The 13,653-nt window shown below is 52.1% G+C and overlaps 1 protein-coding gene across 1 annotated transcript in view; it reads right to left on the bottom strand.

Annotated features, from left to right (window-relative positions):
- The window catches only part of LOC137436568 (uncharacterized), a 159,179-nt gene that overhangs the window by 92,007 nt on the left and 53,519 nt on the right, over nt 1–13,653 (bottom strand). Inside the window, exon 6 of the mRNA XM_078786260.1 lies at nt 11,672–11,836. Coding sequence (XP_078642386.1) covers nt 11,672–11,836 — 165 coding nt within the window. The remainder of the gene's footprint in view (nt 1–11,671; nt 11,837–13,653) is intronic.

The raw sequence follows: 13,653 nt of genomic DNA, 5'->3' as shown, positions 1-13,653 counted from the left end.
GCCCTCCGCTTCGGCAGCCAGCTCTTTCACTGGGAGTTCGTGACGGCGGACATCCCCATGGCTTTGCTCGGGGCCGATTTCTTGTGCGCCCACGGGCTGCTGGTAGACGTGAAACGCCGGCGTCTCGTCAACGCCGAGACTTTCAGCTCCCTGGCATGCGCCTTGAGCCGAGCCGCACCCACCGAGTTTTCCTGCGCCCTCCCATTGGCGGACGACTTCGCACATCACCTCGCGGAGTTCCCGGCCCTCACGCGGCCGACGTTTTCGGCCATCGCGGTGAGGCACGGCATCGAGCATCACATCCCCACTACGGGCCCGCCGGTGTACGCCCAGGCTCGCCGTCTCGACCCCGCCAAACTCGCCGTCGCCAAGGCCGAGTTCACGGCGCTGGAGCGCCTCGGCATCGTACGGCGCTCCAGCAGCGCCTGGGCCTCGCCGTTGCACATCGTCCCGAAGCCGGGGGGCAGATGGCGGCCATGCGGCGACTACCGCCGCCTCAACGATGCCACTACCCCCGACAGGTACCCCGTCCCGCACATCCAGGATTTTTCCGCCCGGTTGGCGGGGCGGACCATTTTTTCTCAAGTGGACCTGATTCGGGGGTACCACCAGGTGCCCGTCCGCCCGGCCGACATCCCGAAGACGGCCGTGATCACACCTTTCGGCCTCTTTGAGTTCCTCCGGATGCCCTTCGGCCTCAAAAACGCGGCGCAGGCGTTCCAGCGCCTGATGGACGGCGTGCTGCGCAACCTGCCGTTCCTCTTCACCTACCTGGACGACATCCTCGTCGCCAGCACGTCCAGAGTCGAGCACCTCCTCCACCTCCGGACGCTCTTCGGCCGCCTCAGCGAGCACGGCCTGATTGTCAACACGGCCAAATGTCACTTTGGTGCGGCGACGATCGACCTTTTGGGCCACCGCATCACCCGGCACGGCGCTGTGCCGCTGCCGGCCAAAGTCGAGGCCATCGCCGCTTTGCCGCGCCCCCGCTCCGTCAAGGCGCTGCAGGAGTTCCTCGGGATGGTGAACTTCTACCACCGCTTCGTGCCCCGAGCGGCGCAACTCATGCGGCCCTTGTACGCCGCCCTCCGAGGCCAGCCGGCGAAGCACAACGTCATCTGGTCCACGGACATGGACGCGGCTTTTGCCGGCGCAAACGGGCCCTCGCCAACGCCACGCTGCTGGCCCACCCGGTACCCCATGCCCCCATCGCCCTCACCACGGACGCCTCCGACTACGCCGTGGGCGCGGTCCATGAGCAATGGGTGAATGGGGCCTGGCAGCCGCTCGCGTTCTTCAGCCGGCAACTCCTGCCCAACGAGCTGAAGTACAGCACGTTCGACCACGAGCTCATCGGGCTGTACCTGGCCGTCCGCCATTTTCGCCACCTCCTGGAGGGCCGCCCATTCACGGCCTTTGTCGACCACAAGCCATTGATTTTCGCAATGGCCAAGGTCACGGCGCCGTGGTCGGCCCGCCAGCAGTGCCACCTCTCCGCCGTGTCGGAATACACCACGGACATCCGGCACGTCGCCGGGAAAGACAACACCATGGCCGACTGCCTTTCCCAGGCCGGCGCCAACGCCGTCCACCTCGGCGTGGATTTCGCCCTGATGGCGACGGACCAGACCACCGACGGCACGGTGCAGGCGCTCAGGGTGGCAGACACGGGCCTCCGCTTGGCTGACGTCCCCTTCGCGGGCACGGTCCTGCTTTGCGACGTCTCCCAGGGCCGACCGCGCCCCGTCGTGCCGGTCTCCTGGCGGCGCCACATTTTCGCTTCCCTCCACGACCTCTCGCACCCAGGCCGGAAGGCGTCCCAGAAGCTGGTGTAGGCACGCTTCGTTTGGCACGGGTTGCGACGAGACATCCGCGACTGGGCCAACGCCTGCACAGCCTGCCAGCGGGCCAAGGTCCACCGTCACACCCTGGCTCCGTTGGCTCCTTTGGCTCCTTTCACCGTGCCCGAGCGGTGTTTCGACCACGTCCATGTGGACCTGGTGGGTCCCCTGCCCCCATCGCGGGGGTTCACCCACCTGCTCACGATGGTGGACAGGACCACCAGGTGGCCGGAGGCCGTGCCCCTCACCTCCACCACCACCGCCGACGTGGCGCAGGCGTTCATCGCCACCTGGGTCGCGCGCTTCGGCGCACCGGCGGACATCTCGTCCGACCGCGGCCCACAGTTCACGTCCGAACTTTGGGGCGCGGTCGCCCGCTCGTTGGGAGTCGCACTGCACCGCACCACGGCCTACCACCCCCAAGCCAACGCGTTGTGTGAGCGGTTTCACCGCTCCATGAAGGCCGCACTCATGGCCGGCCTCCAGGACGACGGGTGGGCCGACCGGCTCCCGTGGGTCCTTTTGGGCCTCCGCACGGCCCCCAAGGAGGACCTCCAGGCGTCCACCGCCGAGCTGGTGTACGGCCAGACTCTCCGCATCCCGGGCGAGTTCGTGCCCGACGCCACCAGCCCCTGGTCCGCCGCGCGCCAGCGCACGGACTTTCAGGAGGCCGCCCAACGTTTCGCCCCGGTGCCAACGTCCCGCCACGGCGACCCCCACTCCTACGTCCCCCCAGCACTCCGCACGGCGGAGTACGTCTTTGTGCGCCACGACACGCACCGGGGGCCGCTCCGGCCACCTTAGGACGGACCCTTCTGGGTCCTACGCCGGGACAACAAGTCCTTCATCGTCAGCATCGGCGGCCGGACGGACCGGATCTCGCTGGGCCGCCTCAAACCGGCCCACATGGACGTCGGCCAGCCGCCACGGCTGGCTCTGCCACCGCGGCGCGGCCGCCCCCCGTCCACTACACCCCCCGTCCGACCATCCACCACCACACCGGCCCCCCCCCCCCCGCGCGACCGGCCAGGGGTCGTTTCGGTCGGGTCATCCGGACCCCCCTCAGGTTGACCTCCCTGGACCAAGTCCATTCTGGGGGGGCGTGTGTAGCAACCCATGGGTCCCCCAAGCAAGACCGGCATCAGAATCTCTTTGCTCCAGCCAGTGACGTCACCGGCGGGGATCCACGGCGCCAGAGTGGCTGGTCACGTGACCGCCAAAGCGTGCCACGCGTGCGGGTATAATGAGCTACACCTGTGGATCACGTGACCACCGAAGCACGCCTCGCTTGAGAGGTGTGGCTTTCGGTTTCGGTTTTTGGTTTTGCTTTATAAGGCAGCCCGATAAGCGGGCTTTTTAGTGTTCCCGAGTTGGTTTTACGAATAAACATCTTCTCGGACGAGTTTGTGCCTTGCCATGCTTTTATCCGTATTCTGCTGGAGTCCGGACTCCTTCATCCGTACGTTATTTCATTGCATTTGATTGGCGACAACTACTATTCAACGTACCCGGCAGCAAATGAGAAATTCTGTCCTATTCACAAGCATTATTAACCCGCAAAATGTAGGACGTTTCTCATTGGTTGGCTGACATGATATAACTCAGAGCAAAACATTGTACCAATGAGAACCGCATCTGGGCTGTATTAGTCGTGTGCACGAGTCGTGTGCACGAGTCACATGCACACCGAGATGGGTATTTCTTAGTCTGTGTAAAGACAGACCTTTGCCCCTTGTCTAAGGGTCCGGGAATGGGAGCATGCATTGTTGTTAGAATAGTCCATGTATTCCAGTGTGATGTCTCCCCATTTCCAACTATCTCTTTCTTTCAATCCCCAATTGGTTCATTCCAACAATCCTCAATCAATTCGTTATCTGAATCCATGATCGGTTCGTTCTCACTTTAAATCCATCTATTCATCCGACACTTCACTCTTTCATTATAGACAACGAGCAACGGTACCCGCCATATGGACGGAGCTTCAATTGGGAGGCCCAAATGAAAAGGCAAAATATCAGAAATTGAAGGCTTTTTTTTATTTCAAACGATTCATATAAACATCCGTTAAATCATATCACACGCAAATCATCAAAATCTAAACAGTACATGGCGGCAATTTTGAAAAAAAGATTGAATTCTGCAAAACGGAAGTGGCCGCTACACGTCTTTCTCAGGCGCACGTTTATGTGTGAAGAGTGCGCGCCGAATCTGTAACACGGAAGCGGCCGCTACACCCGTTTCTCAGTCGCTTTGCACACGCTGCCGTGTTACTTCAGAGCCGCACGTTTATATAGGAAGAGTTCGTCAGGAGTCGATCTACTCTCTCCTGGTACGTATAATTTCAACAAAAGCCACATCACTGTTCATATCGGTAAATATTATTCTATCGTGTTTGGAAAAACTGGAAAATTGGAAAATTGGAAAAAACAACATAGCCTATTTTACTCCAAGGGGTCCCATGATTACCCACCCAAAATATCATTGCGATAGGTTCAGCCGTTTTTGTAGTACCTTAGAACGGACAGACAGACAGACAGACGGACATTTGGTGAATTATAGTAAGATTAACCTCCGTCTAAACTCGTGCCGGCAATCGAGCCCCACACAAGTAACAATTAATTTTATTAGTAATAATCCTCCAGATAGGCCATCTTACTGCCCTGCACCTTTACATTCATCAAGCAGGACAATGCATTTTCAAACATGTCAAATGGTTGACAGCATGAAGGCCAGACCTTTGAAGCACGCCAAGTACTGTACAGGGGGCCTGAAAGCTTTTCAAACATGCTACGTACTGTCCATGAAGCTGAGTGATGAGTCGCTTGATATACGTACTGTACAAAGGACCAATCGCGTGCAAAGGGGAGAGGCAGAGGCTTTCCTCCACCACTTCGCAGAGGGGAGGGGAGGGGCGGGCGGGGGCTTTGTTGAAAGCCTCCTCAGGAAGATGGGATTTTCCACCAGCTGCATTGCAGGATCTGCCTCTTGCTGGACGTGCACCAATGGGAAAAGGCTGCACTGATCTGAAACACGTTTGTGTGTGCAGCGGATCTGGGACTTAGGGCATGGCTTGGCTCATGGCCATTGTGTGTACGTCAGGGACACCTCATTACGAGTGCGACCTGCTCGAAGGTTCGCCCACCGGAACAAGCTATGCTGGGCAGTGTTGGTCCAGGACAAGCTACACTGGGTCCATGTAAAGTATCTCGACAAACTGCGATCAATTGTCGTACGCGTTTATTCACTCTGCCGATCAAGGCCCGATTCACAGCAGCGCCATCCGAGCTCTGGCGTAGGGATACAACCCGGTCCCGGTGTAGGGATACAATGGTGAACATTTGCACTGCATACATGACATCCTCCCCTTTAAGTCCAAAATTACCAAGAGCAATACGTGCTAGATTTCCAGAATTGACATTTCAAAAGCAACATTTCCAAACCATGTGAAAATATGTGTGCAAACGGTTATGAGAATAATGAAAATACGTGAAAATAGAACATGTGTCAACGTGAAAAAAAAACATTTTCAAAGATTCAACCGGTCGGGTGCTTTTCTCTCACGCATTGAGCGTCGCGGTGTACCAGTGGATACAGAGTCCGAGGTGATTCCTTTGGGTCGCGGTGTACCAGTGGATACAGAGTCCGAGGTGATTCCTTTGGTCTCCACGAAGGGTGTAGCGTTTGCAGAGGTTTTCGGGGCATCCGAGCCGGCTGGAGCGGCCACGCCGATCTCCGGCAGTGGCGGGTCGAACTGTTGTCCTGACTGACGATGCTACAGGCTCCATCGACTCACAGTGACGGTAGGTTATGTGGTCCTGATGTCGACGAATTTCGCGGCCGTCCTGCAGGCGAATCACACTGGACAGTGGACCTGGCTTCTCGATGATGTCTCCCGGTAGCCACGTCGCACCTGCACCAAAATTTCGGGCAAACACTGGATCTCCAATGTTGATACATCGACTGTTGGACGTCTTATCGTGCACCAACTTTTGATTAAGCTGGCTCTGATAAACATTTGATGATATGTCTGGTTTGAGATTGTCAAGTGTCGATCTCAAGTGTCGTTTCATCAATAACTCAGACGGAGCTGCACCGGTTGTTGATTGTGGCGTGATGCAGTATTTGAACAGGAGACAAGACAGCTTTGTTTCCAGGGTTCCCTCCTGAAGTTTCTGCAATCCGGATTTGATGATTCCCACGGATCGTTCGGCCAAGCCATTTGAAGCCTGGTGATGTGGGCTGACAAACTTATGTTTGATGCCGTTCCGACGTGTGAACTTGGCAAACTCGGTACTGGAAAAACACGAACCGTTATCACTCACGATCATCCTGGGCAGACCATGAGTGGCGAAACAGCGTCTGAGTCTTTCGATGACAATGGCTGACGTAGTACCACGCGTCACATAGGCATCAATCCATTTTGTGTGCGCGTCCGTAATTATTAGAATCATGCTGCCGTTAATAGGCCCGGCATAATCGAGATGTAGGCGATGCCACGGTTCGCTGGGCCATTCCCAGGGATGCAGTGGCGCTTTCGCAGGTGTATTCCGGGTGCTCTGGCAGGGGTAACAATGTCGAACATGATGTTCGATATCAGCATCAAGATTCGGCCACCACACATAGTTTCTGGCGAGTGACTTCATCTTCACAATCCCGGGGTGACAGTCATGGATTTCATCCATGACCCTGGAACGCAGATTTTTCGGGATCACAACACGACATCCCCAGAGTAGGCAACCATTTTCCACGCTGAGTTCGTTTTTACGTGCTTTAAAAGCCGCAAAATCTGGGTCACCCTCAGGTAGCAAATGCCATCCAAGCTGTACAGCCTGGACAGTTCTGGACAGAACGGGGTCTCGTCGAGTATGAGTGCGGATCTGGCCGGAATCGACAGCACAATCTTCCAGATGATCCATCAGTGCGATAATGGATCCTGGTGTAGGCGAATCATCAACGGATTCTGGAAGGGGTAACCGACTCATGGCATCTGCATTTGTGATAGACGAACCGGGCTTATAACATATGGTGTAGTCATAAGCAGCGAGAAACAGGGACCAGCGGATGATCCTGGGCGGTAGTGTGTCAGATGTCGCCTTAGTTGGACCAAACAGACTGATCAGCGGCTTGTGATCAGTGCGAATCGTGAAATGATGTCCAAGAAGGTACTGGCAAAATTTGCCGACGCCGAAAACGATTCCCAATCCTTCCTTGTCAAGTTGGGAATAGTTTTTCTCTGCCGGGGACAACGTTCTGGATGCAAATGCAACCGGTCTTTCCGTACCATCAGGCATCACGTGCGATAATACACTCCCCACTCCATACCGACAGGCATCGCATGTCAGCACAAGATCCTTCTCTGGATCAAAATGAACGAGAACATTGGACGATTTGAGCAGATCCTTAGAGGTCTGGAATGCTGATTGTTCAGTAGACCCCCAGCTCCAGGAGACTCCTTTCCTCAAAAGCCGATAAAGGGGGCCCAAAACGTCGGTCACATTCGGGATGTAACGACCATAGAACTGAAGCAAACCGAGGTATGACTTCAATTCGGTCACATCTCGTGGAGAAGGAGCATCCTTGATAGCTCGGACTTTCTCATCTGTCGGGTGTAGACCCTCGGCATCAATCGTATGACCCAGGTACGTGACTGATGGCACCATAAACTTGCACTTGTCTCGACGCAAACGTAGGCCGGAGTCCGAAATCTTCTTCAGAACTCTCTCCAGGTTCTGTAGATGTTCCGCGTCCGTACGACCAGTAACCAGAATATCATCCTGGTAACAAACGACGTTGCGTTCGGCGGCAAACAAACTGTCCATGACACGCTGATAAATTCCAGGTGCAGATTTCACTCCAAAACTAAGTCGGTGGTACCTATACAACCCACGATGCATGTTGATGGTAAGATACTGTTTCGAATTCTCGTCCAAGCAGAGCTGTAGATAGGCGGATTTGAGATCGAGTTTCGTAAAAGTCTTGCCTCCCGTGAGACGAGCATAGAGGTCTTCGATCCTCGGGATTGGATATTTATCCAATGAAGAACACCTGTTCACGGTCATTTTATAATCTCCACATATGCGGATGGACTGGTCCGATTTTATGACCGGAACGATGGGCGCCGCCCATTCGGCATACTGGATTTGCTCGATGATCCCCAGATTTTCAAGATGATCCAGTTCCTTGTCAATCCGCTCACGCAGGGCGAAAGGGACTGGGCGAGCCCTGCAAAATATAGGATTGGCATCCCGGTCAACCCTGAGTTTAGCCGTATGTCCTTTCAAGGTTCCAAGCTCATCCTTGAAGACATCCGGGTACGTATCCAGCACATTTTTGAGTGTGTATGCTGCGGTAGGAGAAACGTTGGCTGCCCGGAGTTGATGAATGCTTTCCCACTTCAGTCGAATTATGCTCAACCAGTTCCTGCCGAGTAAGGAAGGGCCCTTTCCAGGAATGACGATCAGGGGTAGGTGAAACTCACGGTTATCGTAGCCCACCGTGACATCACATGTACCGCAGGGAACAATCTTCTCACCTGTATAGGTGGAGAGTCCATAGGTAGTAGGTTTCAGATGGGGTCGGTCAGCATCACTCCACAGGTTTGTGAAAACAGCATGGCTGATGAGCGAGACGGCCGCACCAGTGTCGACCTCCATTTGCAATGGTCGATTGTTGACGACAACATTGGCAAGAAGAGGGTCCCGCCTATGGTGAGAATCAATATGAAGCAGGTCATACGATTCTGAGTTGTCGGAAACAGAGCTCACCTGGTCAAGCTCGGGTTCCTCCGAACCGATAAACTGATGAATCTTGTCAGCAGCTTTTCCTTTTCCCGATTTGCGAGTGATGCAAGCTGGAGCAATATGGCCAGTTTTCGAACAGAAATAGCAGGTGGCATCTTTGAACCGACACGTCTCCGGAGGGTGCTTTCCGTTGCACCGAAAACAGTTGTTGTGGGTTTGAGACTGCACTGGCTTCTGACGAGGAGCCTTGTTCCAACGTTGTGGCTGAACATGATCCAACCGATTCACAGCAGGGCTGGTACCAGATGAGCGAGTGGCACCGATGCTTGTAGCGTTGCGTTCAGCACTTTCCATGGAAATGGCGGTGTCTCTGGCATTTTGGAACGTCAGTCTTCTCTCAGCAAGCAGGCGTCTACGAGTGCGGTCATCGGACATGCCAACCACCAGCAAATCACGAAACATGTCATCGATCGTGTCCCCAAACTCACACAGATGTGACAGTTTTTTGAGGTGTGCAATGAAGTCTGTAAACGTCTGTATACATGACAGTCCAGAGAGAGGCAAGTGGACGAAAGGCGAAGGCACAGTGACACCACAGAGACACTAGCGTGCCACATGGCACCACCACATATTCCTGTCACCGCATTCACACTCCATCGCCCTCATATCAAAACATCATTAACCCCTCCCCCCACCCCCGCGCCCCACCTATATTATTTGGCTCGACCCAACCCCACCTATTTTGGTGAGGTAAATGAGGAGTCGTACTCCAAACTACCTCTTTCTATTATTCTTTTCTTCTTCTTCTTCATGGAATGAATGCAGGTACCTTGTCTCTGTGTGTGTTAACATTGGATAAGAATACATGCTAGGATAAGTCTGCTCTTTTGTGTCTTTTGACTTTGCTTGCATTTGCTGTATATAAATGGCATTTGATTTGGCTTGGTGAATAAAGAGCTGTAAATAAAATGCTATTCACCATTGCTTTGTAAATAAATAATAGCTGCACATTTTCCATCTGCTTCGTTCTCGTCCTTTCGTCCATCGATCCAACATGGTGTGTACGTACTGGATAAACAGGAGTGCTGCCCCAATGTTTTGCTTCGGTAGTGTTTAGCCAGCATTCACTAATGTTTTGCTCAGACATCGTGGTAATCGTAGTTGGAAGCTGGGTGAATGCTGAGGGTGTGGTCCTCAGCTGAGGTCGTTAGGTCACCAACAGGTAACATGTCATAAAGGTGAGAGGACCCTGTTATGCCTGATTATCCCAACAGACATCTGCGGTTACTTAACAACCCATCGGGCCGCGGATTGTGCGTGACTTGGTGGCCTCAGGTCCAGAGATCAGGGAGCAAGTCCGAGGAACCCCCTGAACTCCGGTGCCATAACAATATGTGATGCAATGTAAAGTTCAAAACATATTCAGGAGTTAAAATAAATAAATAAATAAATAAAAACTTAAAATCATCAGGAAAGCATGATAATTTTACTTTTATTTTGTATAAAGAGACTTAGAATTAATTGTCCAATTTAAGGTTAAAATTACAAAAATTCTCTACCGTGGGAGGAGGGGCACCCACTCCCTTCCCGGTCCCCTCAAAAACCCACCGTCCCCCCATCAGGCCACGGATCCTTTCCATCCTAACTCCTTTTCTTCTCGCATTGTTGATAACTATGAGTATGACATAGGTGCCATATAGAGGGTACAGCATTTGGCTACTAAATTGATTCCAGGCCAAGATAGACTAAGCTATGAGGAGCAGCTGAAGGAGATACGTTATATGTTCGAAAGGAGGAGATTTGTTTGAGATGTTATAAATAATTATGGGTATTTTTTGAAGGATTATAATAGATATAATAAGTGCAGAAGAGTTTTTTTTTTTTTTTTTTTTTAGCAGAATAGACAGGATCAGAGGTCATTAGCTGAGAGAAAAGAAGAACAATGATGACAGTAGTAGGGCAGGGATCTTTCAATCAGAGAGTAGTTAATGCATGAAATGGCCTCTCTGGAATTCGAGGTGGTGACAGCAGAAACAGTATAAAAGTTTGAAACGGATTTCAATAGGTACCAATAAGCATTTGGGATAGAGGAGCACAGGTATATCGGCATGAGTTGTAGGTAGTTTGCATTTGGACGGGTGGTTGTATAGATATGTTGTGATTGTTATGTCAGTGAGAAAGTCTCATCAAAAGGTGAATGCATGATTAGTGCTCGAGTATTACTCTACGTCATTAGCTTGACGAGTTTATTACCTCCTTACCTATGGTGGACAGAGGTCTCTCTATTTATCTGTTTGTGAACAGGATATCTCAAAAATTGTGGACGTGGATTCAAAATTTGTGGATTCAGACAAAATTTGGTGGAGAGGTTGAATATGTGACAAGGAGGAAATGATTAGATTTTTATGAAGATCCGAATCCGGATCAGATAAATTATTTTAGTGACTCTTCAGCATTGAACGATAGGGCTAAACTGATACATTGCACAAAATCTCAAAACGTTGTGGAGAAGTTATGACAAAATTAGGTGGACGAGTTGGAAAGGTGGCAAGAACAATCCAATTAGATTTTGGTTCAGGTCCGAATCCAGATCCGGCCTATCAGTGGGATCAGCCTGGCAGAGGTATGCGCTCTACCGAGTGCCATTGTCGTTTAATATGGTGTTGGTGTAGTGCAGGCATGATGGGCCGAATGGTCTCCTCCTGCATCAAATATCCTTTTTATTCCTTGATAAGTTGGAGGAGAAAAAAACCCCAAAAAGAGTGTTAAATATAATGGAATTTGAATTTTTTTTATTTATAATAACATGACAAGAAGAATAAATAAAAAAAGCATCAAGTATGCTCGATGAAAAAGTAGGGTGATCATGCTTACAATTTTAAAAGACAAACCCCGATATTTATTGCTCGATAATTTATTGCCCTGAACAGAATCAAACCCATTTTGATTTTTCAAACTTTTTTTTAATTTCAAACCAAAAGAATCAACCAGCCTTTCCAAGAATACTTTTAATGTACATTTCTTTCGTTCAGCAGGTCCACCATTTTAAAACATCTAATTGGAAGTCAAGTCCTCGTATGAGCAACTTACCGAATGTAGATCTTTTTTGGTAGAGAGGTGATGGAGATTTTGATCACTCCAATCATACGCAAGTTCCTCTTCCTCACGCTGATTTAGCCAGATGAGTTGGCTAGTGGCACGGCTCACAAAATTCTGCAGGCTCTCCAGGTGCTCCAGGAGATCCTGTGCGGTGCTCTAACAATGCATTCAAACATGAATTAAGGCAGAAATCAGGGGGAAAGGCATATCATGAAGGAATGCAATGAAGGAAGTCTTTGCATGGAAAATCAATTTATTTTCAACATTTCATTTCTCCTTTTTATCGCTTGAACAAAGTGGATGATCTGCTAAACCAAGATGTCAAAGTCATTACATACTGTTATGTCGGTGGGTATGGGCATATATAGATCCAGGTAGATCTGTATAGGTAGGTGCTCGACTGTCGTGATAGGGAACCTCACCTGTAACAAGTTCTGTGTGCAGCCCGAATGTCGGATTAAGCTTGTATCTTTGTCCCCGCCACGAGGGGGTAGGGCATGCTAATTAGTACAGGGATTATGGGTAAAATTCCCTTGTGTGTCGTTCCCTCTGTGAGCAACCCAGTGTCCCTTATGGCAATACATCCTATTGTAGCGGTTACCGCTGGATGCACACAATCGCCTTGCACCGGCCAGAACACGGCCAGACGCGCCTCTCCCGGGCATGCCCGGACTCACTGTTCCCGGGCACGCCCGAACCTCCCGGGCACGCCCGGTCTCGTCTTTCCCGGGCATGCCCGCTCTCGCCTTTCCAGGGCTCGCCCAGAGCGTCCGGGCATGCCCGCTATCGCCTTTCCAGGGCTCGCCCAGAGCGTCCGGGCATGCCCGCTCTCGCCTTTCCAGTGCTCGTCCAGAGCGCCCGGGCACGCCCAGCCTCGACTTGCCAGGCCGCAGCCAAACACGCCCGGGCAGGTCCAGACTCGCCTTTCCAAGGCTCGCCCTTGACACCCGGGCATGCCCGGTATAGCTTTTGCCGGGCAAACTTCCCGACATAAATGTGTATATATATTTCTGCCCGATAAACGGGCTTTTGTCAGAATACCTGAGCTGTTTTGTTTCAATAAAGCAACTTGGACGAATTCCGTCTCTGGTCGCGTCAATTATTTCGACTCGCGTTGGAGCGCAGCTCCTTCACTATAGACACTTGGATAGGCCCATTAGCGCACCACACATTAATTAATTCCCCTCCACCACAATAAGACTTACATGGAAGAACAGGCAGGAAGCCAGATTGGGGCACCGCCGATGGGGCTGCAGCCAGCCACATCACCAGCTGACACAGCAACAAACATCGTGCAAGGCAGTCTGGAGCCATGCCCAGGGAACGTGTGATTGGCTGGGGTAAGAAGCTGGCCACTGATTGGTGAAAGAAAGGTGGAAGGAAGTGGCACACTGATTGGCCACCGACCATGGACACCTCGGCCAATCAGTGCGGAAGGCGCGAACATTCGGCCAATCAGTGCGGAAGGCGCAAAACCACGACTTAAAAGCAGGTCGTTGATTAGAGGGCAAGGGCCAGTGACGTGAGAAGGCGGGAAAGACCACAAAGAAGTGAGGGACTGGTTGGTGGAGAGAAGGAGAGCTGACGAGAGACCGCAAGTGCCAAGACGACTCGCTGGCCGGCATTTTCTCTCATTCTTTCTCTCATTCTTTCTCTTTCTCTTTCTCTTTCTCTTTCTCTTTCTCTCTCTCTCTATCTCTCTCTATCTCTCTATCTCTCTCTCTCTCTCTCTCTCTCTCTCTCTGGTTTCTGCCCTTCCCAGACCTTCCTCCTGCCCTTGCTTTTCATTCCGTTTGGATTTTTCTTCCTGTGTCATCTGCAAATTTGCCTGCTTGACGACGGACGTTGGAGCGCCGTCAATTCTCCTGGTGCGAGCGTACGAGCGAGGCTTGGTGCTACGAGCAAATGGGACCTCGCGTGCGACCGACGAGTGGGCGAGCTGCTGAGCAGATGAGACCGGGGCGAGCAGGTGG

The sequence above is a fragment of the Myxine glutinosa genome, chromosome 11 (assembly GCF_964187855.1).
Source record: "Myxine glutinosa chromosome 11, kmMyxGlut1.1, whole genome shotgun sequence".
In the NCBI taxonomy this organism is placed as follows: domain Eukaryota; kingdom Metazoa; phylum Chordata; class Myxini; order Myxiniformes; family Myxinidae; genus Myxine; species Myxine glutinosa.
The sequence above is the reverse complement of the archived record's forward strand: the minus strand, read 5'-3'. Positions and strand labels throughout refer to the sequence as shown.